The sequence below is a fragment of the Geospiza fortis genome, unplaced genomic scaffold (assembly GCF_000277835.1).
Source record: "Geospiza fortis unplaced genomic scaffold, GeoFor_1.0 scaffold1, whole genome shotgun sequence".
NCBI classification, from domain to species: domain Eukaryota; kingdom Metazoa; phylum Chordata; class Aves; order Passeriformes; family Thraupidae; genus Geospiza; species Geospiza fortis.
The window spans coordinates 7,425,806-7,452,440 of record NW_005054320.1 but is presented as its reverse complement, the minus strand read 5'-3'; the positions used below and the strand labels follow the sequence as shown (position 1 = coordinate 7,452,440).

Genomic DNA, 26,635 nt, shown 5'->3' with positions numbered 1-26,635 from the left:
TCAGGCCAGATGCAGACAAGCACTGACCCTGTTACTAAAGAATGTCCAGAACAATAGCCCTTAGTATTTACATCAGATAAATTTACTTGTAAATTGTAATCTGAGTTTAGTTAGCTTATAAAACCAAAAAGAAATCTGTCATTTGCCTGTCCTCGTTGTAGGAAGTAGTTGTTGCTGAATTACATCCTATTCTGTGGGTAGATCACCCATTCTGTGGGTAGATCACCCAAGCTGGAATTTTACTTTGAATATTAATGATGACTAGATGGAATCCACTCTTATAAAGTAATGAGCAGCTGGTTATTATACATGAGTGATGCTGTGTGGAGCTGTATCACTATTTGTAGTATTTGCTCCGTATAGAGCCCTGTCACAATCCAGGTATCTGAAGTGGCAAATCCTTCTGTGAAAGTTGTGCCTGTTAGTGATTACTGCAGAAGTGCTTTTGCTAGGAAGTTGTGTCTGGAATATTGGACCTTCTTGACCCTGCTTGGTTAGGGCTGCTTCCCGAAGAACAAAATTGAATTGTGGATTTGAAAAGGCTCTACTAATTTGTCTGCAAACTTTTTGAGTGAGAATATAGAGAGCAGTTTGCTTTTCTAAATGTTTTTGTAGGGTGGACAGTGAACAGCATGGTTGTCAACACTTCTTAATTTTTACTACAGATTACTGTAGCAAAATGCCTATGAGATGGATTTAATGCATAGAATAAAATTGAGTTTACCAAGTAATGCAAAATTACTGAGCACAGCTAACAGTGAAGAACTAGCTAGAAGAAATAATCAACCAAAGCTCTTATAGACCAAGTCTGGAATTGGAGGGGGGGTTGAAAATTAGTATTTGCATTTCTGAGGTTGTTTGGTCAGATTGTAGATTGAGAGATTATAAACTGTAGGTTAGTATAGAATGGCAATTTTCTTGGTCTCATGAAAAAGTAGTAAAATTTGGACCATTCTTGCTGATCTAATCCTGGAGGTATAGCAAAGTGTAAGAAACAGGGTAGTTTGTGAGTAAGAATCACCAGGTGGTGATCCTTAGCTGCAGTTGCCACACACCTCATGCTGTAAAAGGCTTACTTCTTTTTTTGATGATCAGCCTACGTGTGAGTCACACTGACAAGCTGTTTTTCTATTGCATAACTTGTTGATGACTACTATTATGGTTTCTGAAGTGTAGCTTTTCATTACCAGACCATAGGTGTTTGTGGGACTATGTTTTAAGTGGGTAAGTCCTTCAGTTAGGATAATAATGCCTTTGTCTTGAGCGGTTTTCCCTTGAGCGCACATTGTGCTTATAACAGCCCAGGATCATGGGAGCATGAGTGAAATTTCTTTGTTGTATGAATTGCCTTCATTGACTCAGCCACGTTAGTTCTGTAGCTACCAGGTGATCTCCAAAATTCTTAATTTTAGTTTCATGCAGGGCAGGAGATTGTCACTTCTACAGCTAGATGTGTGAAGGCATAGAACACTGCAGTGGGAGGTCTGCTAGGGAGAATGGATAAGCAGTAATGCTGAGGAACCATTGATGGAACAATGTGGCTGTGATTAAAACATATTAATATTGTCAAATGAATAATATTTTATCTGAAGCCTGTTTTTGACATTATCCGATGTCTCAGAAAAGACAGCAGTGATTTCGGAGATGTGAAGCACAGTTCATCACTGAGGTCCTCCCTCACTGTTTTATGTAACCAGTGTAGACTAATACAAATAGTCTTTGGAGATAGAGACATAGCAGAAAAACATGAGCAAAGGCGACAATATCTCTAATGTAGGTCCACAACTGATATATATATGAAAATATATATATATATAATTTTTGATATGTAAGACATTATAATTGCCTGAAAAATAGCCCAGGGAAGCTACTGACTCTTTGGAGGCTGCATATCTGGCTTCAGAATTCCTGGTGTTCTCAAGAAAGCATTTGACCTGCTTTGGTTTACTGTGAATTGTCCTGATAAATATTTGAGGAATTTCTCTCTCAAAGAAGTGAAACAGCTTTAGACTGTTCAAATTCACAAAATTAATGATGTTATACAGCCTATTTCACCTCCTATCAAATGGTGAAAAACTGTATAGAATTGGATGGAATGATGGGGGCTGTTTGTAACACACATGAGTCTACATTTCTGAGAAAGGCTGGAAAATTTTCAAATGAGGATACAGTTTCTGTTATTTTTGCAGAAAATATATTACCAGTTTTTCTTTCCAAATAACAATTTGATGAAGGCTGTTTTTTTTAACATTTCTTTATAAGTGGTTTGGCAGTAGTTTAACATTTTAAAAAGGCATATTTTGATTTTAGAAAAAAGTGCATATAAGAGTAAAAAAGAATTTCTGTAATGCTCTTAAGAGAGCTTTGCAAAACATTTGGAAACTTTATATAATAGGAATGTTTGCTGAGCACAGAGAGGGAAGCTTCTTAAGGTCAAAGAATACAACTGGGAGCAGAATCTGCATCTTACTGGGGTTTTTTTGTGTGTGATTTGGTTCTGATAATTATATTTAGTGTTACATTGTATTCTCAAGTTTAGTTTACAAAATTGTATAATCTGTCTATATTCTTCTAAGAAGTTATTAATTATTTCAATAAGGAGAATTTATAAGTTGGCTGATTATTTTAGATGCACAGTGACAACTCTGAGAAATAAAGGTTTTCCACTTGTTTACCATACATGCTTTGTGGCACTTCTCTGACATATTAGCTTGCTGTTGAGGCTTTTAAAAGATGCTGTGGTGTTTAATTAACTGGTACTTTAAGAACAAACACATTGAAAATTATTCTTGCTGTTACACTTTAGCTTTGTGTTCATATTTTGGCTTTTTGTACTATGTAGAACAAAAATATTGAGAAGAGAATTTTTTTTTAAGATTTTAAGTGCAACTTGTATAATTTTACAGCAAGGCCTTAAGATCTGTCTTTTCATTGTGGTTAATGCAGAGAAATTAAGAACAAATCCTGTCTTTTGGAAGTCATTGGCTTAGTTCCCAAGTTAAATTAGCTATAAATTGCTTCAGCACTTGGAATTTTGGCGCTTGATTTCCATTATTGTACTCTTTAAAGGTGTTCAAAGTATTTTTTTTTTTTTCAGTTTCAATGTAATCATTGCATAGTGGTCTGGGGTCTACTGTAAGTTTTATTTCCATGGGAAGGTAAATTCTACCCTGTCAAATAAGGAAAATTTTGTAATTCGTCTAACTCTATTCAGGGTTCATGTTTTCTTTAATTTCAGCCTGAGATGTCACAGTATTATCTTACTGCCAGCACTCATTTTGGATACTTGTTAAAATAGTGTATGTCATCCAGTGATGGTCCTAATCCTATGCAGTTGGTCCTTCCTCTCTGCTCAGCACTGGTGAGGCCATCCCTGAGTTCTTTGTTCAGTTTTGGAGTCCCCAGTATGAAAGAGACCAGGAGCATTGTTGGAGAGGGTCCAGTGAGAGACCACAAAGATGCTTAAGGACTGGAGAGTCTCTCATCTGAGCAAAGGATGAGGCAGCTGGGCTGGACAAGAGAGGGAATTTTGCAAAATACCTGGAGGGAGGATGCAAGGAAGACAGAGGCAGGCTCTTTTCAGTGGCAGGCACAAAGGCAGTGGGCATACACTGAAACACAGGAGGAAGCTGCACCTGAACAGCATAAAGCATTGTTTATTGTGAGAGTGGCCAAGCACTGGAGCTGGTTGCCTACAGAGATTGTGGAGTCTCCCTCCTTGGAAATTACTGGGAATGGGCAGTTTGTTTACAACTACCCTACTTTAGTGGGGAGGTGGGACCAGATACCCTCCAGACATCCCTTCCAACCTCAGCTATTCTGAAGTAAGATGGTGTTGTTGACTAAGCCTGTCAGCTGGAAGACAGCTTCTCCAGGATGTTACATGAGGGCACATGGTAAACTTAACAGCTAAAGAATAATGCTGTAGGTTTCAAATAGATTGGGAAATCTGAGTTCTCTGGAGCTTCTGTTCTATTACTTGTTCTTTGTTGTGATATGCAATCATGTAATAACACAGTGCTAATTATAAATACACTTTTTAAAAATCAAGCTCAAAGGAGGTGTGCTGTCCACAGAGGTAAGGTTAGAGTTATGAAGTGACTGAAACTGCTGCCTTGTACCATTCTTGCTTGTGGAGTTTAAAAGCTCTTATTTTCAATGAGATGGGAGGGCAAGGTGGTATCTTTCGGATAAGCTGTTCTCAACACAGCAAAATTCAGGTTCTGTTCTCGTGTGTCACAGCTTTCTGGTTTAAAAGAAAAAAAAAAAAGTTGAGGAAGGCATTGGAAACAAAAGTTATTGTGAAATGGACATCCCAGAAGTAGAGGCACCAGAATTAAAGGTCATTGAATAATAGAATAGTTTGGGTTGGAAGGGACCTTTAAAGGTCATCCAGCACAACTTGAGGTTCATTTGTGACATATGACACCTGTAGAAAGGGTTGAGTTTGGATGCTTTGCACAAGTGAGGAACAAGTCTGTCTGGGAAGCTGGGGTTGTTCTGACTTGAGTTCTTTTGCCAGTGAACTTCCCTCATCATAACTTGCCATTTATCCTCTTTTAAAATTAGAGTTGTAATCTATTGCCTGTTTGAAGGGAAGGTAGGAAGTTAATTTATTTAATATTAGTGGAGGCAATGTCAGAAGTACTTACAGATACGTGCCAAGAAGAAAAGTGATTAAAATGTATTTTCATCATGGTCTCTGGATGATACTCAAGAGGCTGCTAGTACTGTTGAGGAGTAACAGGCTGTTTTATAAGCAGCAAAACTTATGGTTTCCTATGGATTTTTGACCTATATCCCCTTATACCACCCTCTGCTCATCGTGCTCTTGTTGCTGTGAATATCCTCCTGGCTTCCTGTTTGACTGCATGAATTGCAGTGTGTTCTGTGCTTTCTTTAGAGCTACTGGTGTGCTAAATGCTGCCCCCCTGAATGAAGAAAGGGTTGAATTATAACTGCATTTGTCTCAGTCAGGGTACCAATTTGTGTCGGTCTGCTTTATCTAGCTACAGATATTTTTTCTTTTCCTCAACACAAAAAGTGGAATATCTGATTCCTCCAGCTCTTTAAAATCAAGTGTGAAATTAGAAAATGGATTAAAAGGCTACTGTAAATGTATGTGTCAAATGATGGATGTACAGACAGCAAGGTTGCATAAGGCTCATTCTTTTAAGAAATTGGGCTAAAAATAGTAAGTGTCCCTTCACCTGAGTTCTAATTTTTGTGCTTATTGAGGAAAGAGCTGTGTAGAAGAAAGAATTACTTAATCATCCAGAGATCTTTTCATGCTGCCTAGGTCCTCTTTTCATAGTTACTATTCATACAACTTTCAGAGCTAATCTCATTTATTGTTTCTGATTGCAGTGTTTCTGATCTAGCCAAATAGTCTGCTTCTCTGACTGGGGGATCTTTTATCAATATCTAAAACCAATTTAGAACAATTTCATTACTGCTGACACTTTACAGTCTTTGTTTCCCTGGTCAAATTTACTTGGACTTCTAGTTGGTTACAATATCAGTTTGTAATAATCCGTGCCGGTGAAGGGTTTTGCATTGTATTTTGTAGCTCACTGCTCCTGGCTTGCATTTCTTCAGTTATTTCCTGAAACTGAAGGACATAATTATCATCACCCAACTTTTTCAGTATTTAAGGTAACACTCCCTGCAGTGTGAATGTTTGTATAAAATCCACACACACACATTTTATGTATGCGTGTGTATAAAAATCTCTTTGCATTTACACACGTGTATACACACACACATTGTTTATTAGTTGGTTTTGTTTGCACATTATTTGGATTCTCTGTGTTCTGGGTTTTCCAATATAATTTGACAAGTTGAGAACAGGTAAATTTGTTTTCGGTTAGTTTCACTACACTCTTTTAAAGTTTATCTTAATTTTACTGAATTAGTGAAATCTGTAAATTAAGGATAAAATCTTTTTGATTGAGCCTGTTGGTAAGCTAGTTTTCCATTTATATATTAGAATGAATATTGTTCAGTTGGCACTTCAGCCAGTACAGGCATGTTAGGAGTGGCCCTGAACAAAGCTGTGCCCCAGCTTGTTGGAATGATTTTATAAAGAACTTATTTTACATTTGTTAAATCAATCATTTATGTCTGTGAGAAGCTTTGCATCTCGGTGTATTTATTTTACTGGAACAGAAGAATGGAAATAAAACTCCTAGTGTGCAGCTTCATTTGCAATATTTCTGCTGCACATCCTGGATATGTTGATTTGATTCATAACTTAAAATGCGCTACTCATGAAGAATGCAAGTTTTTGTTTGAGGCTATTTAAAAAATGAATCAATTTAGTTAAGTTGTAAAAATTACAGAATTCTCCAGCGCTCATGCAGTATTGGAAGCATGTTAAAAATTCAGGAAGGTGTTCATTATTAAAGATGTCTTTTTTCCAGACCATTGTGAGAAGAACCTGTCTTTCAACAGCGAATTAGCACATTTGCAGTATTTAAAACTCATAAATGCAAATTAAAATCAAAGAAATATGGAAATATTTCACTTACCTGATATTATCAGCCAAACAAAAATGAGCAAAACTCCAGGTAAATTTCTTATCTTCAGAACTGGGTAAATCAAAAGACTCCATGAAATCCAGTTGACCTTACTGCTATTTTTTTTTAAATTTTGTATTTTTTTATGCCATTTATTCCTGTGAAACAGAAATGCTGGTAGCAAAAATCATGAATTACAGCTATATTGAAGAGATCTCTGTTTTAAATTGCACATGATCTATTATACAAGTGACAATAGGTGTGTTTTGAGCTATGGAGACTTTGATTGGAAAGCCAGAGCATCCTGTTGTCTTCTTGTTAGTCATCTTTGCATCATTTCTCCTGTAGTCCCCTCTGTGTTTGCTGGAGCAGCTCCATAGAATATATGCCAATGTGTTTTTAACATGCAGTTCTCCTGATGGTGTTGGCTCTCAAGTATTGATAGTAGTGATGATACTGATACAAGGTCTGTGCTACTGGTAGTTGATGTGTAACCTCTCACAGTACATTCCATTAAGTCAGAGACCATCTGCATACAGTACTGAACTACCTGAAACTCCCTACAGTTCACTCTAATTAGTTCACTCTGAGATTTGGATTCCTGATTTCCATCGCTGGCATCTATTCTTATTTTCTGCTTTGTTACCAGGGGAATAGTGGCTAACAAGGCATCAGTTTTTGAAAGGGATTCAAGGGGAAACCAAAGCACTGCAGAACCCTGTGCCTGCTGAATGAACTGCAGATTACCAGAAACCAGAGCAGGGAATAGAATCACTGAGCATATAGATATGTATGATGTCCTGCTCTATTCCAAAGCCATAGAAGATCCCCAGAAGAGTCAACAAACATGTGAATAATGGAGAGATGGTTGGATACATAGTTTGAAAAAAAATATTTGGCAAGGTTCATTGCTAATAGGTGTTGAACTGAGCAGCCATGGGATGGAGGATAGTTTCTATGTTTGCCTGGAAAACTGGTTAGAAGGCAGGAAATGGAGAGTACAGATAAATAGTGCTGGAGGTCACAGAGGACCTGTGCTGGGGATCCATGCTCTAAATTATACAAATGAATTATTTAGAGTTTGAAAATGGATGTGTAGTGGTATGACAACTTTGCTGCCAATGCGAAGAATTGCAGAAAAACCTTATGGGACTGAGTGATAATATCTTTTTTTATTTCTCAGCTAAATGTAAAATGATGCATATTGGGGCTGGAGATGGAGGGATTCCAACTTCATGCTAAGTATGAAAAGCTGTGAGGTGACTTAGTACACTTGAGAATGAGAAATTGTGTTTTTTATAGTTCCTTGGAAATGTCACTGTAGTGCTTTAATGGCAGACAGTGAGCAGATACTCAGCATTTCAGAGAAGAGAACAGATGAGGTTCTTTACCTCAGCCTGTGAAGCTCAGGTGCCTCTGCATCTTGTAAGCTTCATGTAGTTCTAGTCTTTCAGCTTCAAAAAGAATAGGGTAGAACTGACAGGGGTGCAGGGCTAAGCAGATGATGGCTAAACTTAGACTGATGCCTAAAAGGACAAGACTGGAAGAAAGGAGCCACAGGAACTTCTCTCTTCTGGCTGATGTGCAGTTGTGGTTGTTTACAAAGATGATCCAAGAGGCTCTATTTTTCTAAACAGCACAGCACCAATCAATCTTGTGAATACCATATTCTCTTGAAACCATGATGATGCCCAAGGTCAAAAATACCTGCATCATCTTGGGTTAAAAATATTTGGCTTTCTTGAACATTTTTGAGCAAGGTTCACTGCTGCAAGCTCTTCAAATTTAGGCTCTTTACATCTACTGTTCCAGTTCTCACCAGAAGGATTTGCCTATGTAATTTCATCGGGCATCTAAAGCTTCAAGTATTTAATGCCAGCAAAAAGAGTTTCCCACTTTGCATCCATCTGATAAGTGTTTTTGTTTTATTAATGGATTTGTTACCAGATTTGACAGTAAATGAAAACCTAGTGTTCTGTGTGTGTTAGGAACATATTCCAAACAGACTTTTTCAGTGACAATGTTTAAAAATGCATGACAGAGGCATGAACTGATGCCTAAAATAATTTCTTTTGAGATAGAGTTCCCAGAAAAATAAATGTATGAGTTTTCTAAGTTTCATCAAAAATCTGAGTATACAAGGAAAAGATAATTTTTTAAAATTAACGTCCAACAGTAGGAAAATGGTTATTAATTTTTAATCTGCCAATTGAGCAGTAATTTTGTCTAGCAAGTCCTCGGTTAATTTTAAAACAGAATTTGAAGGTGGTTTATATAAATCTCTCAAAATTGTATCCCTAATCAGAATACATTGCTTTGAAAGCAAAACCTATTTGCTGTCTGTTATGCATGTTCCTGGTGGAATGGCAGGAACCAGTAAATACAGCAATTTGCCAGAACATTGGTTCTTTTGCTTGTTTCTCAGGACTCCTACTTTGTTTGCCAGTTGTAGGACTGGAAAGGGGTTTTTGAACCAATCCTTCCCTTGAATTACTGTTTGTGACATGCTGGTGTAGTGGTAGAACTGCCTTACAACTTTCTTTTCAATAATTGTAGCCTTCTTTTATTGTTTGTCAGAAGACATCATTGCCACTCTGTCTTTGTAAAACTTCTTTATAAAAATCTGATTTCCCAGTGACTGTAGGGGATTAGATCCCATGAACATATTCTTAAGTCAGCAAAACCAACTAGATAATTGTGTACCTAGAAGTGCAGTTTCATTTGGCACGTCCTGCTTCTTGCTTTTCTGTCTGTCTTGCAGCAGAGTCCAAATTAGTCTTTTTTGTAGAGTTATCAAGTTGTATTTACAGCAGCATCTTGCTGGTTGTTATTTCCATTGCATCCCATAATAAACATTTTCAATATTAGGATGCAGCAGACCAATAGCCCATGAATGATTTTACTTTCAAAAGCAACATCTGTCATTAATGGTGTCAGTTAAAAGTCCATTGCCAAAACTGCTTGTTCTCTGGTGGCCAGATTGCAAGATCTGTATGTGACATGCCCAAGTTCCAATCCTTTCCTATGACAAACTGCTATCAAGTATGGAAATTTCAGGTATGGAAATGTGTGTCTTGTGGTTTTCACACTTACTGATCCGTGCTTGTAATTTTCATTTTACTGAGCCTAAGGTACCTCTCTTGAGTTCTTTAAGGGCTGGGTACATTTGTTTTTTAAATAGTTTTACCTTCTTGCTATTATCTGTAGTGCCGATGTTCCAGTCAATTCTGAGGCTTTCCTCTCCTCTTAAAGACAGAGCTTTGTTTTAGGAAAAGCCTGTCTATCCCTGCAGCTATTCTTCAGCATTTCTGATTTGTACTATGCAAAACACTACCTAGCATACCTATAGAAATAATTTTTTCCAATCAGGAGTTCATGTTGTTTGTACTTTCTGAGCCAAAATGCCATCCTCAGTTAAATTTTGTAGCTGTCAGAGGCATCTGTCTTCTTGTGTCTCTCCAAAGCTTTCGTGTGCACAACCGCTCCCAATGGTATAGATGTTCTGTCTATAGTATAACATGCTACCTGTTCTGGCAGTAACAGAAACCTCCATGTTGTTACAAGATCTCTTGGCATATCATCCTTACAAAACTTAATACTGTATGCAAGAGCTCTGGGGCTTCTCGCTTGCGTGTAATGTGCAGCTCTCTGCTAACATGATATCCTGCAGTCTGCTTGCTTTGTGGTGGAGGAAAGCAGTGAGTTGAGTGCCCGAGTAACGGTCAGCGTTCATCTGGAAACAGTCAGTTGGCTGCTTAGTGTAATAAATGATTCTTGAGGACTTAAAAAACCATATTCTTAGTTTTTGGGGCAGGCAGAGAGGCACGACAGGCATGTTTATGGTTACCAAAGTAGCTTAGTCTCCTCAAAATATGATTTCTTACCTCAGTCTTAGTTGATGTAGTCAACTGTGTCTTAGTCTCTTGTGTTAAAGAGACTTTCAGGTCTCACTAGTGTATTCTTAAGTTACTTCTGCATTAATTCATGCATCCATTGAAATGTACTCCTTTTCAGTTTCTATCTTAATAAAATTTTCTTAGGATAAATTATATATAGAGAAACATCTTGTGTTGTATGTATTCTGTTTTAGCCCTTTGTAATTTGCATACTTTTTTTGGGTTTCTTCAGAATGAAATATTCTGTAATAAATTATGTACCTTCCCCCCAGAAGCAGAGCGAATTAGGGCAGTGAAGTATTCCACAATTAGCATTCTGCTGTGAGGAAACAAGTTGTTCTTCTCCTGGACTTAGCTAGTTTTCGTCTGTTCTGATATTTACTATACCATCAGAATGTTAATAGCTATTTGATTCTCTTTCATGAAATATTTATTTGGGACATCCAAAGATCTCAGAAACCCAGTTTCCCTTATATGCAAGCCAGTTGGTTGGATCTGCTACGTCACAGTCATGTGTTGTTTAGTCATCTTTCTGCTTTCAAACAAACACTGGTCAGTCTTTAGTTTCATCCTCTAGTTCTTTGTAAACCTTTAAGTCTGTTTTCCCAAGTAGAGTTTTTAGGACTGGCAGGCTGCAGGTTACAACAGGACCCTTCACAGAAGCCTTGACTGTCCCCAGTCCTTAAGTGTACCCTGACTAGGTAAAGCCTTAAGTAGCCCAGAGTGATCCCATGGAGGATCATAAGTGATCAGGCTTTGCAGGAGGTTGAACAGGAGAGGCATCCTGAGGTTCCTTCCCATCTGAATGATGCTGTGAATCTCGATTTTATGATACTAAATTAATGAACAATTTTATATGGGAAGTTGTAGGCTTGTTCTAGATAACATTAGTGAGGGCTCTCAGAGGAACTTCTGTGCTTACTGCCTGTGGCCAGGCTTTTATTGGATTTGTCACGCTGCCGTTTTCTTACCTGTCAAGAGAGGATCCCTTTGCCTGACTCATCCTGATGTTTCAATAGCCATGAATTGGCCAGTTTGATAAGTGCTGTATAAACACGGAGAAGTTCGTGAATGCTAGGGAAATGGCTTTTCTCTCCTATTTTAATATATTTGCATCCTCTTTTTCTTAGACTGCTAGTTCATGGCACTAAAAGAAGTTCTAGAATATTACGGCCTAATCAGGTGTCAAAATCAGTGCAAATACTAAAAGCAGCATGTGAGCTGACTTTGAATGGCAAGCAGTAGGAGTGGGACTTTGGCATCTTGAGAGGGGCAGCTGTGCTTAGGTTGATGCCAGTTTAACATAGAAGTTCTCCCCAGCTTCTTGGGCCTGTGTGTGGTTCAAATTTATTGTCTAGGCATGACTTAACAGGGTCATGGGAAATTTGGAGGCAGCTTACATTTAAAGGAATTACGGCTTTGTAGTTTGGATAGGGGTCTCTTGATGGTTGTAGGGGGAACAGAAACTTTGTTTTCCATGTCTCAGCAGGCAGTTTAAGTGCAGTTTGAAAGATGCTGACTTCCACTAAATCTTGAATTTGGTGGGAGGAGGAATCTGAGAGGTAGTAAGAGGAGAGATATGAGGTAATGTTGGTAAGGCAGCTGGCTGAACCTCACTTTTTAGCTAGCATCTGCTTCTTCCCTCACATTTTCTGTGAGTATGGTGGCTCTCTGATTAAAATAAGAAAGTTACAGTCATGTAAATCGTAGTGAAAATAGATTGCCTTGCCTCAGTTTCTTAAAGGGTTAGTATTCTGTTAGTTACATTCACATAGTTTCTCCTCTTAGAAAGCATTTATCAAACTTGTGAAAATCATGATTTTAAGTCCTATATATTTTTTTGGGATTTTGTTTATATTAACAATATTTTAATACAATTTTTTAAAATGAAATATAAAATAAAATGTATAATGTCGTGGTTACGGACAGATGGCTGTTGTTCTAAAAGTTTCTTCTTACTGTTCTTGTGTCTGGGGCAGTCAATGTCTTTTGATATCTAATTTCTTCCTATTACTTGCTTTCATCTGTTTAGGTACTAATAATATTTATTTATTTATTTAAAACTGCATTCACTTTGCAATTTGGTGGTTGCTGATTTTCCAACAAGTAAGGACTTTGAAGAGTTTTAGCAAATTCATAAAAACATTGCTTAGTGGCTCATGTGCACAACTAGTCAGCAAGACCTTTTGGGTTTTTAGATGCAATTTTCGTATTAGGTGGTGGAAATATCTATTAAAAAGCTAAATGCTTTGTGTAGTAAATATTAATAACATTATACTGCTTTGTTCATTATGCTTTCTAAAAAGCAAAACTTGTGGCGTTTCTTTTGGTAGAGGCTATATGACGGTACATCTTTGTCAAGTAGGTGTTGCTAATGAGAAATGTTATGCCTTTTGTAAAATTGTTGATTCCTACTTGGATGTACCAGTGTAAATGAATCCTGTTTATGCTTCAGGTATCAGTACATATATTTTTCTTTTAATTAGCGTCTTAAGACATTAGCCAGTGTTTTAAAGCAATTCCTTACACTTAAATGCATTCCTTATGCTTACATTCTTAAATGTCTGTGCATATATTGAAGGAAAAGAAAGAACAAGAAAACGACCTAATGCAGAGCATTAGGATCTGTAGCTCAAGTCAAATAGGCCTGAAATTTTTTCCAAAATTATTCATGCTGTGAAATCTGATTTCTGTAGCAGATAGAAACAGTGACAAAATAATTAGTGACTATGCTGCAATGCTTGTGAAAGATGAAATCTCAAATAAGGAGTAAAATATTGTATTCATAGAGAGTAGTTTTACAATGTAATCAAATCCTATTTTTTTTCCTGTTTCTTAGATGATGAAGCATGCCTGGGACAATTATAGGCAATATGGATGGGGACATAATGAGCTCAAACCAATTGCCCGGAAAGGACATTCCACCAACATATTTGGTAGGCTATATTTTCTGGTTTGTTTGTGATTTTTTTTTTTTTAATATTTCTGTCCATGTATCTTCTTTGGAAGTCTACCCACACTTTCTATCAAACTCTGTTTTAATAAAGACTCTTTCAAAGTGTGAGTGACAGAAATGTATTATTTCAGTGGTATTTCATTGAATTACTTTATTGACCTATCTTTTTGGGTAGTATGTTCTTATTGTTGCAGAGGCTAAGCTGTGTCTATGTGCACTGACGTTTTGTGTGTGTGTGTATGTATATATATAAATGAAAGTCCTGATGCAATGATGGTTATTTTTTGGTTATATTTTGAGATGCAATGAATATAAACGTGTTGGGTTGTTTTGTTTCTTTTTTTTAACCTACCTCATATTGTCTAGATCTTTGTGTTTAGTTCCATGAGAAGCATGGAAGAGTTTGAGTTGGAGGGAACCTTTTAAAGATGATCTAGTCCAACCCCCCTGCCATGGGCTGGGACCTTCCATGAGACCAGGTTGCTCAGAGCCCTACCCAGCCTATTTTGGAGCATTGGCAGGGATGAGGCACCCACAGCTTCTCTGAGCAACCTGTGCCAGTGCCTCACCAGTGGTGCTTAGCACAGTGCAAGGAGAGAGAGAACTGAGTGGAACACTGGAGCAAAAGGCTGCTTCCATGAGAGAAGGGCATTTCTTAGGTACCAGGACAGCATTGTGTGGCACTCTTAGATACTTTGTTATCTTCTACATAGGCACTGCCATAAGTTTCAGTAAGAAAATCTCTTCTGCACTTTACTGTGATTGAGTTTTATGTTATGATTAATTGATGGCTTTCTTTTATATTTTTTACAGCTGATGAAACTGGATTTGACAGGGAAAAATCTTTAATGTTCACCTCTATGATCATGTAGTCTTTGCTACTTGCAAATCTGTTGCTTAATTTGCCATGTGTAATTCTAGATTAGCCTTGGCTTGTAACCCAGACTCTGTGAAGTAAGTTTTTTTCCTTCATGTGGCAGAAAGACATTTTTATGATGTTTGTTTTTAATGTGACTGACATGATATTTTGAAGCAGTTACGAATTGCAATTTCACTGTAGTTTTTTTTTTCCATTCCTCCTCTGCTTACTTCTGACATGTCTGCTAATGAGTCTGGAGGATATCTGCTTTTTTTCTTTGAATAATTATTCTTTGGAGAGGTTATTTTTAAAATTTTGGCATTGCTTTCTGAAAGAAATTGCAGGCCTTGTCCATGCTGAAGTTTCTGCTCCTCTTGTTCCAGCTAACTCTAGCAGCCAATGCCCTACATGTTTGTCCTTTTAAAATCCAGATGCTATTTTGTGCCATTTAGTTTTTAGCCAAATCATGTCATGATTGCTCTATTCAAGGCTATTTCATATGAAAAACTTTTCTGAAACACATAATCTTCAGCATATATCAAGTCTAAAATAGAATCAGCTATTGTTCATTTGGTGGATGGTTGATAGGGGAGATGTGTGTGTGGAAATTGGTCTTTGTCAAGGACTGTCTTAGGCTATATTGTTATTCCAAGCTCTTTACCAATCTTTATTACCCCTATTGACACGATTCCCAGCAGTATTTGCCTTTATAGAAGGGTTGCTTAATTTTTTTTGAAACCTCATGCTAGTTTTAATAAAAAGATGCTCAGCAAAATCTGTTTTTATTATTCATCTCAAAGATGATTTGATCCAAACTATTTTCAGCCATTACTGCAATCTACTGTGCTTCCATTTCAATTCCTAGCACGTCTGTGAGATCCTGCAAGGAGATGGTATCACTGGTTGAATGAAAGGCAGCCCTTTGCATGAATCTTTGGGAAATCAGGTTTGCTTATAACTCCCAAGTGAGGTTAAACACGATTCAGTTTGGAAGACAAATAAGTCATTAGTCTTCCCCATTGGACTCCACTTTTGTCTAAAGCAGTGTATATCTATATCTATGCCAAGGAGAACACAAATGTTTCTAACATTGCAAGATCTAGCAGGTTTCAGTCCAGGGTCAGAGAAGGGGAGAGGAGGTGGCCTGCTCTGCTCTTATAAATCTTAGTTTTAAGTAATTAAAAATACAAGGGTAAACTTTATAAATTTTAAAGCAAGATGCTCTGTGCCTCACTGAAGCATGCCAGCAAGGATGTTTATGGGCTTCCTCAATTATTAGTTTGACTTTTATGACAAAACATGGTAGGTTGCTTTGGTTGGCCTGCAGCAAGAAACTGTTGCCAGTCTTTTTGAGATGTCTTACTGTAAGTTGTAAAGGAGAGTCTGCTAAAAATACTGTCTTTCAAACTGTGTAATTGGGCAGTATCTTGAGTAGCACCTCTTCCACAGCTGGGTCACAGCATTAGTAGTATGGTACTGCTTTGAGAAAGTATGACTGGGAGTGGGTGAGCTTTTAAAGATATTTACATTTAGATGATATATGAAACAAACCTTAATAGGTTCTCTCTTGGTGAAACGGGGTGATAACTGCTTTTGAAAAGGTTGGCATTTATTCCTACCCCGTAAAATGAAATATAAAAGTCGAGGAGAAGATGCAGCAGAGAGGTGTAAATTTTCTTTCCAGTTTAAATTTTTATTTGCAGCTCTGCTGAAGGTTGTAGCAGCTAAGCTAAAAAGGAAAAGTTGGCCTTTTTTGTTGGACTGCTTAAGTTGGTGAAAAAATTTGATGGCAGCTGCAGGATCTTGTTGCAGACGGGGTTTTTGTGGGATCTTGGTCAAGTTCTCATTAGAACACAAAGGGTAAAGAGGCTGATGGAAAATGATGCATGTAAGATAACGAGCAAGCACAGCAAACACTGAGCTTGCTTCAGGAGCGTTCCTGAGTTTAGCATGAACCAGAATAGTTGATGGTATTGTTGGATTCTCTCCCTGTAATGAAATCTTATTGGATTTGCTTTTGGGGATGAGAGTAACCACCTGGAACATGCTGTTTGTAGACTTGTCTCTGTTTGATGACCTGTAGGTGAACTCCTGAAAACACAATCAAAATTATTCAGTCCTGATATACTTCAGAGTTTTAAACTGTATGTGTTTGTATCAGTATAATATGAACTAATTACCGTAGCATAAGCTGTAAGGATGCTTTATTGTGAGTTAAATTGAGTAGTTAGTACTAGTTAGTTTGCATCAGTCTTCAATCTGTTCTAAAATATGTTTATTTGAGAACCTGAACTACTATAAAGGACAATATAAAGAAAATAGACAATGCTTGGGCAATTTGGAGCACTGTCCTCACCAAAACTAGAAATAGTGGACTGTCATCTAACCTGATGCTTTCTGAAATGCGAGTTCTGACATTTGTGGTGTGTTTTGTTTTGGTGTTTTGGGGTTGTTTTTTAGTTTGTTTTGCTAATTTTAATTATTTAAAAATAAAGTGAAGATGTGCAGTTTGTCAAGTGAAAAGTACATGGCAAAGTACTTATACAACACCTGCAAAATTGAAAACTTCCCATATTACTAGCAGGGCACTTCTAAATCTTGCATTTGGATGTGTTCTGTCTAGAGATGAGCTGCTTTAAATGAAGTTGATCTGGTAATGCACATAATCCATAGACAGTTATCTGTCTAGATGTGTTTTGAAGCATGTGGAAAGATTTTAATAGTGATAAAAAGTTTTAAAAGTTTATGAGTTGTGAATGCTTGCATATACACATGCCTATTCTCTCTATTAAAAAGTCATTATTTTGTATTTTGTCACCCTAGAGCTCTCTCATGCATTGATAGTGCTTTCATGCCTCCTGTTCTCTCACCTCGCACAGTCATTACCCAAGCTGCCTGCCAGCTCTCTCTTGGGATCCTGTCTTCTAAAGGGGAAGAGAGAATTGTCAGTGAAGTCACATTGTGATTGCATTTGTGGTACCTGGTAGAGCCCCAAGGCTGCAATGCAGTGCCTTATCTCTTCCTTAAAACTTGGCCAAATAAATCTGTCCTCTCTTTTATGAGGAATTTTTTGTCTGGCGTTTTAAGTGTCATTGGTGAGTGAGATATGTTCGAAGGAATAACTCAAGGATTCAGGTGGGGCAGCTCATGTGTTGAATATTCCTTGATGTACCAGTGGAACTACTTGGTTTGTACCACATCATTGAGCATGTCTAGCCTCAGCTTTTTGCTGCCAGTGGCACAGATGCACCCTGGTGACATGGGGGAAAGTTGCTGAGGTGACTGCCTGGTGCTGCAGCAGTGTAGGAAGCTCCTGCAGCAGCTCCTCGTGTTGCTAAGCAATGGAGATCTGACAGTGCATTTCTCCCTGTGCCGGGGAGCAGGAGCAGCAAAACTCCCAAAGAAAATGCATCTGTCACACTGCAAGGATGGGAGGCTATTCCAAAAAGGAGCTGAGTAAGGCACAAGAGGCTGCTTTTCCAATACCTTTGACAAATACAGTATAGCTTGGGAGAGCAATGTGATTTCTTTGTCCACTTTGAGGTTCCTGAAGTAAGAGGTGGGATATTTCTTCTAAGCAGTAAAAGCAAATACTGTAACAGAGTTTTTATTGTTATTTACCCCGGAAATATTCTTTAGTTTATAAGACATTTTTGTTTTCCGTCCTTGTGGCACTTACTGGGCTGCCTGAGCTGCTCTGACATTATCATCTGCTGTCACCTGATTAGTTGTAATTTACTTTTGAAGTGCACATTAATTGAGTGTCAAGGGTGTCTGATTTAGCAAGTCTTGTATTTTCTGGTTTGTTTGTTTACTTGGTTTTTAGCTGGCAAAATACCTGTTTATAAACAGTATGCAGACAAACACTTTTACTGGAAAGAAAATAGATGATACACTTTAAAGACTGTGGAACGACCTTTTAAAAATATGGTGGAAAACTTCTCGTGTCTTCTCACTGTAAAATCCTAATAAAAAGGCAGGTGGAAATCACAGCTTCTGCTCAACATCCTTTTTCTGTGCATGTGTTCAGCCTCTGAATCCATGTGGAGGATAAATGAGCACAAAAAGGGAATATGAGGTATATATGTAAACAAAAATGTTCTTGACTATATGTTATCTTGATAAACAAAAGCCTCCTTAGTGAGCAGTAGTTCTTATCTTTTAACTGTACATGCACAAGTAATTTAGTCATTATTTCCTTTTTCTGTGGCAAATGGAAGGGGAAAGAAAATCCATTCTTGCTAACTGGGGAAGAGAGGTAATTTCACAATGCAAATTTCAGCCTAATCTCTGTATTTCAGGTTCAAGTCAATTTTAAAATAAATGGAAATGGCCTTAAGACCGGCCTGTGCGTCTGTGTCCTCTGCAAACTCCATAATGAGTGATTACAGCAAGATAATGTTGAATATTATAAGTACATTGAATGTACTTATTTGTATTTTTTTGACCAGTAAGACGAACTTTGGAAAGATAAAATTTTGAGAAAGAGCATAACTCTTGAGCTCCTGGCTTTATTTGAAACTAGAGCAGTGTTCTAATATCAGAAGAAAAGTTCCTTCAGGTCAGATGACAGATCAAACATGATCGTTACTCAGTTTTCAAATATTGCTCACAGCAGGTACCTAGGGAAGACATGTAAGAGCAGGAAAAGCTCATAGTGAGCTTGTCTCAGAGTACTCCACAGCCTTACAGAAGTTTGTGTAGTGCTAGTGCTTCTGTGGTCAGAGGCAGCAAGTTTTATTTAATCACTTCCAGTTTATTTTTCCTTGATTTTGTACCAAACTGCTTTGGAGTCTGGCCAACCTTAAGGGCAGCATAACCCATTACGAGTGGTTCCATAGTTTGATTTGATATTGTATAGAAAATTTTTTTGTTTTGAAGGCTGCTCACTGTCCTGGATTACTGGTTTTGGTGCTGGAAAAAAGAAATAAGTCCATTATTCATCTCTTGCTTGCCGTTCATGGGTTTATAGAACTGCATATGCCCTCAGTAGTGCCCCTGTCCTGCATGGAGGGTCTTAGCCTGTAAACTCATTTATCTTACTTACATTTTTCATACCTAATACGTTTTCATTTTCTTTCTTGGTATATTTTCAAGGTGGTGGTTTGGGGGTCTTTTTTGGTCTTTGTTCTGCTTTCTGTTTTGTTTGCTATTCCTTTCCTAATAATTGTGTTCTCTGTCTTTTAGGCTCCTTGTTGAGTCTACAAACACAGTACAGGGTAGCATTTCTGCAGTAGCATTCCTTTTGGAAATCCTCATCCACTGTACCCAATGATTTGTTTTATAAATCTAATGTTATAAATATTTTCAGTTATTTCATATTTAAGCTTTTGTCCAAGCAATCATTTCAGTAGGATCTCACTGGTGATTTTACTTCACACTGATGGTAGTTTACACTTATCCCATTTCCTATCTTTTAAACCATTATTCATCTGCACAAGAAACAATTTTCTTTTACTGTGTGGCCGGTCAGTTTTCTTGGAGTTTTTGTTAAGGGGCGGTCTCACATCCCTTCTGTATATGTTCTCTGTTGATATGCAAGTTCACTTCTTAAAAAGACTTTAACATTGATCCTAAGACAACACTTCCCTCTACAAAATTTCTAACTTTTCCTTCGTTTATCTCATTTAAGGCTGTCTGCTGATTGGTGCTGCCAATTGGGCAAATGGTGATTTGTTAACACTGTTTTGCTTCACTGCAATGTGTATCATGCTTATTCAGAATATAGTTGTTCTCTGAAACTTGCACATTTGTGCAGACAGGATACAATCTGTCTGTGTGTTCCCTCTTAAGTGTTTTACAGTACTGGTGCTGTAGATAAAAACAACTGCTTAGTAAGAATGTTTTTTGAATGTCACTGATATTTCATCAAACTGTCACAAGTGTGCCTATGCATATCAGGAAAATTTACCACGAGCAGCTGTTGTCTTGTTCTTTTTGATAACGCAATATTCCTACTAAATTCTTCTCACACAGTTTGTATTAGTTCATGTACAACATAATTAGGGCAGTTGTACTCAGTGACTTTTTAAAGTGTCTGAAGCAATTATGTTAAATCCTATTCAGAAGATTGAAAATTCTGCTTTAACCAGAAAAATCCCATAAAACGAACAAAAGATGCACAAATGCAAAGTGAAATTAGATAAACACACCTCATTTCTGCAACCTGCCTTGTAGAATAGTGAGGTAAACATCTGCATGAAATGGCAATGAAAAAAATTAAGTCATGCTAGAGTTCAGGGCTGAGGCTCAGAATTTTGATTCTTCCCAATAGCATTCTCTCCTATTCTTCTTGTATAAACCAGATGGTTTGCTCTGAGGAAAAAAAAATGTTTCCTGTTGAAAATCTTTGGACTTAATGTTTATTTTGATTTGTGAATCATTTAGGTTGTGGGAATGCTATTCATGAATTTAAACTTTTTTCTTATCCTTTGCAATTGAGAGCAGAGGGTATAATATGGAAATGAAGATAAGGCTATGCAGTCTTGTTATGGACAGTGTTAAAATATGAACAGGCATGACAGCTGAGTAAAAATTAGCAATCTGAGCTCAAAAACTAAATCTGCTGAGGACAAGTCCATGGGCATGTGTACGGTGAGGGAGTCAGGTGTGGGTGTGCTTTGCTGTCATCTGAAGCCAGCAGATGTACCACGCAGCTGGAATTCAGGAACAGTTAAACCACGTGAGTGGAGCACTGTGCTTGTACCTGATACACTGCTACGGTTCACTCAAGTTTTGCACCCATCTGGTGAAGTTCTATGGCTATCCCACTGAAAATCTGCTCCTCTTATGCTGTCCCAAAGAAAATTTGGAATGTGGTTTGGACCAAAGTGTATAGAAGTGGCCCAGATATAAAGATAGAAAAGCTTGTGTGCCATGATGACTCTTAGGTGGGTTTTTTTTGATATGCCTTTTACTACTGCCTAGCTGACAAAGTAATTTAGCTTACAATTATCTGTGAGAGATTGTATCTTGTCTTGGAAGACCTGTACTTAGCTTGCTTTATATAAAGTCACACAACTATACTCAAGTCCAGATAACATCTTGTTCTCTTATTTACTCTCAAATATTAATCTTGCTTTGCTTGCCGTGGTGTTTAACTGATTGCTGCTAGTGTTTAGGCTCTTCATACTTCCAGGCCATCATTCACAGGTACTTTTCCCTTCAGTCTTCCACTTCCTGTTTTCTTGAAATGGGCTTACTTCAGATCTATATTTTTGATTAGTTTTGATTGACTGCTTTGTGTATACAGCAGATTTGCTGTCACCATTCACTTTCCATATGTTATTCTTGCTTTCTTTCTGACATGCTTCCATGGCCTCCTTTGTACTCAATACCATCTTCTTTACCTCTTTCCTTTCCTACTCTGAAATTCATCCTAACCTTTCTCTCCTGACATCGTGTCTTTCAGTTATCACCAGGTCTTTTTCCTGCTCTGAAATTCATCCTCACCTTTCTCTCCTGACATCGTGTCTTTCAGTTATCACCAGGTCTTAACCTTCCACTAACTCAGATCATAGTTCCAGCACTAATTTTACTATGGTCTGCGCACAGTCTTCGTCCTGTGTACAGTAATAGAGGTTGGTCTTTGTGTTCAAAAATAAGAGAACAAAAAATATGGAGGAAATTGGATAGAAATGTAGAAATTTGAAATAGTCTGAGGATATTCAGTCTTTGTACTAGGGGGACTGCATTCAGCTCTTGCTTGCATGAATTTTGAAATAATTTGAAGGGCCATGTAAGATTTAGGGAGCAAAGTAAAGCAATCAAGTGAAGAGCAGCCAAGAGGAAGGTTTATTGCAGTGTAGATTGTTAGACAAAGTTTTAAAATTCAGGTCTTAAGAGCATGGGTATTCAGGCAGCAGTTTGTTGATTATTAACAAATACCAGCAGGTCCAGTTTTTAATAGGTTCAAAGTCTAGTGTACAATTCAGTGTTCTACTCCCATGACTTCCTCAGCTATGAAATTAAGGAAAGCATTAAAATTGATAATTTAATGTTATTTGTATGCTAAAGTACTCTATTGTCTGGTACAAAACATTAAGACCTCCTTTTCATGTTGTCTATTATCAGCAATTTAACAGAACTAAGCAATCAACATGCTTATTTTTTTGTTCTGATTTTTTAATTAGTCTAAAATGTTAAAGGCAATTGGTTTCTTCATGGATACTTACAGGCTTATTCAGTGCATTTTATGACTGAGCTGAAATCATACACTGCAGTTTTGTATGAAATGTATAGTTTCATTGACTAATTTTAAGCACTTGTTTTCTCAGTGAAATTAAACTCTCTTGTTCAAAAGTTTAATTAATTTTCTTAAACGTTATCTTGTTCCTCATGAGTCATTAAGATATTTTGCAAGTGGTATGCTTCAGTAGTGGCAGCTTTATTGCCAGACTCTCATTAGAGATACAGAAAATTGTTGATAATTGTTTGCTTTTAATTTTCATGTTACATATTTTCATACCATGTCTCTAATTGTCTGTCACATCAAGAATTTCTGTTGCTACAATCTAAAAACTTGAATTATTTAAATCTTTTGGACTAGAAATTGGTATATTTTCTAATATATAGTGCAGTCTTGCCCAGTATGTATTTTTCAGCCATTATGAATCTAGGCAGACAGGAATAACAATAACAAGAATATTTATTTTCCTTAGGATTGTAATAACTCTGTATTGAATGTCAGGCTGAGTTTATCAAGGAAGCATTTTTGCTCAGTTGCTGGGAATTAAAATAACTGCCTATGTGAAAAATAACTAAACTTTTACCTTCAGAGTGTAACACTTCAGAGTGTTGAGAGAGTATATATTTCTCCTTGGGGGAGGCTTTACATCTCCTCTTTTGTTTCTGGACCCACTGTGGTGGAAAAGGGAGGATCTGCTTTATGCTTGTGTACACCCCAGTGGTTGGGTTGCTCTGTCGGTAGTGCTGGACCAGTCTGAAGCTGAGGTCACCTGCTTTAGTAGAAATTTATCTTAGAAATTACGGTAAATTAGCCCTTGAGGCTTTGGTCCTCCTACATTCCTTTTGCAAGCTGATCCTGCCTCCATCCCCAAGTAGCTTCACCACCAATCAAGCATGTTCTGCACCAGTAGGAGTAGGTTCAGCTTCCACTAAGTGTGTCTATCCAGAGCCCCGCAAAAAAAAAAAATCGGATATGAGACAGGCTGAGACTAATAGTATTTCTGGCACTATTTCTGTTTCTATCTTACGATTCTGTCAATCAATATGACCATCCCATTGGCCATGGGAAGCTATTTTGAGAGTGAAAGCTATTTTCTTGCATCTAGATCTCTAGTCTTTGCACATAACTAACTATGGATTCCAGCTTTTTATTGCTTAGGAAGAAAAGTCTGCTTTCTAGAGTATAAAATAATTTATTTTGATTGCAGGGATGTCTTAACACAGAGATACTTGCTCTTTGTGTGGTATAGAGACAATTGTCTTCAGTAATTGCCCAAATGCTTTTAGTATATCTAACTTCTTGTTTTTCCTCAGTGTTGCAATTTCCCTTAGCTTTCTTCAAAATATAGCTGCTGCTGATGTCTGCAGGCTATCCTTGCCAAGGAGAATAAGAGTCTTTATTACTGTTATTTATTCCCATGTGATTTTGTCACTGGTTTAGGAAATATGAAAACCCTACCTTGATTGTAAATGGACTGATGAGCATCCTGCTTTTGGGCGTGTCATCTGCTGTCTTTTTTGAGGAAAAATAAAATGCTTCCTTCTCAGTTACTGCTTGAGATAGAAGAGTAGGAATGGTTACATGCATTTATTAGGCCTATTTATATTACTTCTTTGTATTTATGTGACTTCTTTGGAAGTAGAGCGGCCTCAGTAGCTTTCCACTTAGGCTGGTTTCCTTGAGTTTGTAGCAGCAGCGTACATTTTGGTGATGAGAGATCCATTTGAGTAGGCTGAGTTTCCTTCAAATTTGTTACTCCTCTCGCAAGTCTCTGGGTAAATGCCAAGTGTGTTGTAAGACACTCACACACTTGTACTCAGGTGTTGAAGCACAGGCAGAGGGGGAAAGGGTAAGAAGGAAATTCTCTCTCCAACCTTATGCCGTCCCCTGGCTTATTCACTGTGGGGATGCAGGGGGGCAGGAAAGAGAAAGCCTTGATGCTGTGCAAGCATTGCTCAGCAATAGTCAAAATTCTGGTGTGTTTCCAACACTGGTTTAGTCACACATCCAAACCCCACGGCACCATACAAGCTGCTGTGAAGAAAATTACCTTGCTGCCATGCAGACTCAGTATCCCTGCTCAGCCCTCCACTTGGGCCCATGAAAGCCCCTATGGAATTGTTTTTCAGGAGAGATAATGATATTTCTGTGTGGTGTATACATGTTGAAGTAAGGAGAAGGTACGGGTGAGATGTTAAATATTCAGAGTTTCTGTGAAGCATCTATTTGTTGATTGACTTTCAGCTTAGTGCATGACTTCAGTTTGTTGGTGCAGAGTTTTGTCATCTTGTTCCTTATTTAACTTGTCTGTGTCTCATATCTTAATCTTTTCTGTTCACAATTGATCTACGCATAGTTGATCTATTAATATATTTTCTCTAGTACCTCACTGCTTATAGTCTCTTCTGCTTCCACATAATAAATACACAAAGCAACCCTAAGCTGATACAGCTGATATCAGACGTTCTAAATCTCTACACTTTTTCTTATGGTATAATGAAAATGGGCTATTTATTTTCTTCATATTCATTTTGTTGTGGAACACTTGACAGCGATCTGTCTCCCTTGTACTTTGATAGTCTCTTGTGGGACTTTCAAATGGTACTAATGAGCTAGTTCTTCATCTAGTGCTTTGGCATACTGAAAGAATTTTAGATAAGAAGACCATTTTTCTTTTAGAGGCCCTGATATTTACACTTAGTCATATTATTTGCTAGAAATTTCAGACTGTAGTTTATGTGGTATCAAGTGAAGGAATTATTTGACTTATCTCAAGAAACTGAAGTCTATCTAACTACAAATTTGAATTATCATTTTCCAGTCCTTTGGAATAATAGTCCTTTTGCTTAATGAGAATGTGCATGGTTTTCTTAGTAGTTCAGCTATTTCACTGCTAAATTCTTTCCATTAGCTCATGATGGATGTTCTGTTTTATTTAGAAGAATGGGCATTGCATTCATTAGGCAAACTTCATTAAATTTGGAGCTCAATCAACTAGAACTATAATTATATGGAGAAGAAGCTTCCTAATCTGACATTTTTAAAATGGAGCCTTTTTGGAATCGGTTATTATCTTCTGCGATATGACTAGCTGAGCCTTTGTATTGAACAGAGGCAGACCCTGGGAGGAGTGCCTTCAGCTAGCAGAAGTGTTATTTTCTAGTGTAGTTTAATTGTTTTATAGGCTTTTTTCACCACAATGAGACATCTGCTCCCTCTATATGTGGAGAAATAATAGACTGCTTGAGGTGGTAGCAAGAAGTGTATACTATAAACTGTTATCTCATCATTTAGGGTTATTTTATGGCACTTCAAATGATACCTTCTGCAGTTTTATTTCAGGAAGGTTATCCCCTTGTCCTTTTGATCCAAAATTTATGGATCTTGGCATGGCTGTGAAAGAAAAAAAAGAAATCATTCTATTATGAATGGAAAATGATTTCACTTTGTGACTTTGGATGAATGGTTTCTATCAGCATCAGTAGGGGGAAGCACCACTGCCTGTCCATTTCTGCTTTACCTATAGCAGCACACTGACTCTAGTGCAGGCTAGTGATTGGAATACTTGCTGTTTCTTCCTTCTTCAGTTTTCAGTAAATGCCTTGCTGGAAGTGCAGTACATTTTAAGATGAAGAATGTCGCTGCTTGTTTTGGTCAAGCTGTAAATACTGAAGAATTCAGTGGAAGCTCTTACTTAAGAACAAATTAAGAATGACATCCTTCCTACACAGTCCTTGAAGAAAGAAGCTGAGAGCTAATTTTACCAAGCATCATGTAGCTCACAAATAGTTTTAAGTTTTACCTGTTTTACAGGTATGGAGCAGCCAAGGTGTTAAATGTGTATTGTCCTCACTGTTGCCTTATGTTCAGTTCTCCCCTGTATTCTTGTAGACACGCAAGTTCTGAGTGTGAATTCTGCATTTTGGACTTTTCCACCTCAATGCCCATGAGGAAGGAATTAGCTTGCTTCCTGCTGCCTGATTGACACTAAAGGAAGAAGACTGAGCAGACAGTCTGTTGCAAAATTTTGACTTGTCATCTCTTGACCTTTTGGAAACATTTTCAGACAAAAGGATTTGAAAATGCAAAGATTGTTCTTTGAGTCTTCCTCAAGGAAGAAGTACTCATGTGTAGAAAAAAGAAAAATAACTCAAGTTTGGTTGAAATAGTCTGCTTATATGAAAAAAGAAAAACTAATAATTTATTATAGGTTGGGAT

The 26,635-nt window shown here is 37.5% G+C and overlaps 1 protein-coding gene across 1 annotated transcript in view; it reads left to right on the top strand.

The window, feature by feature from the left end:
* Nucleotides 1–26,635, top strand: part of MAN1A2 (mannosidase alpha class 1A member 2) — a 133,337-nt gene that overhangs the window by 30,328 nt on the left and 76,374 nt on the right. Inside the window, exon 3 of the mRNA XM_005420589.2 lies at nt 13,254–13,350. Within this exon, the coding sequence (XP_005420646.1) occupies nt 13,254–13,350 (97 nt within the window). The remainder of the gene's footprint in view (nt 1–13,253; nt 13,351–26,635) is intronic.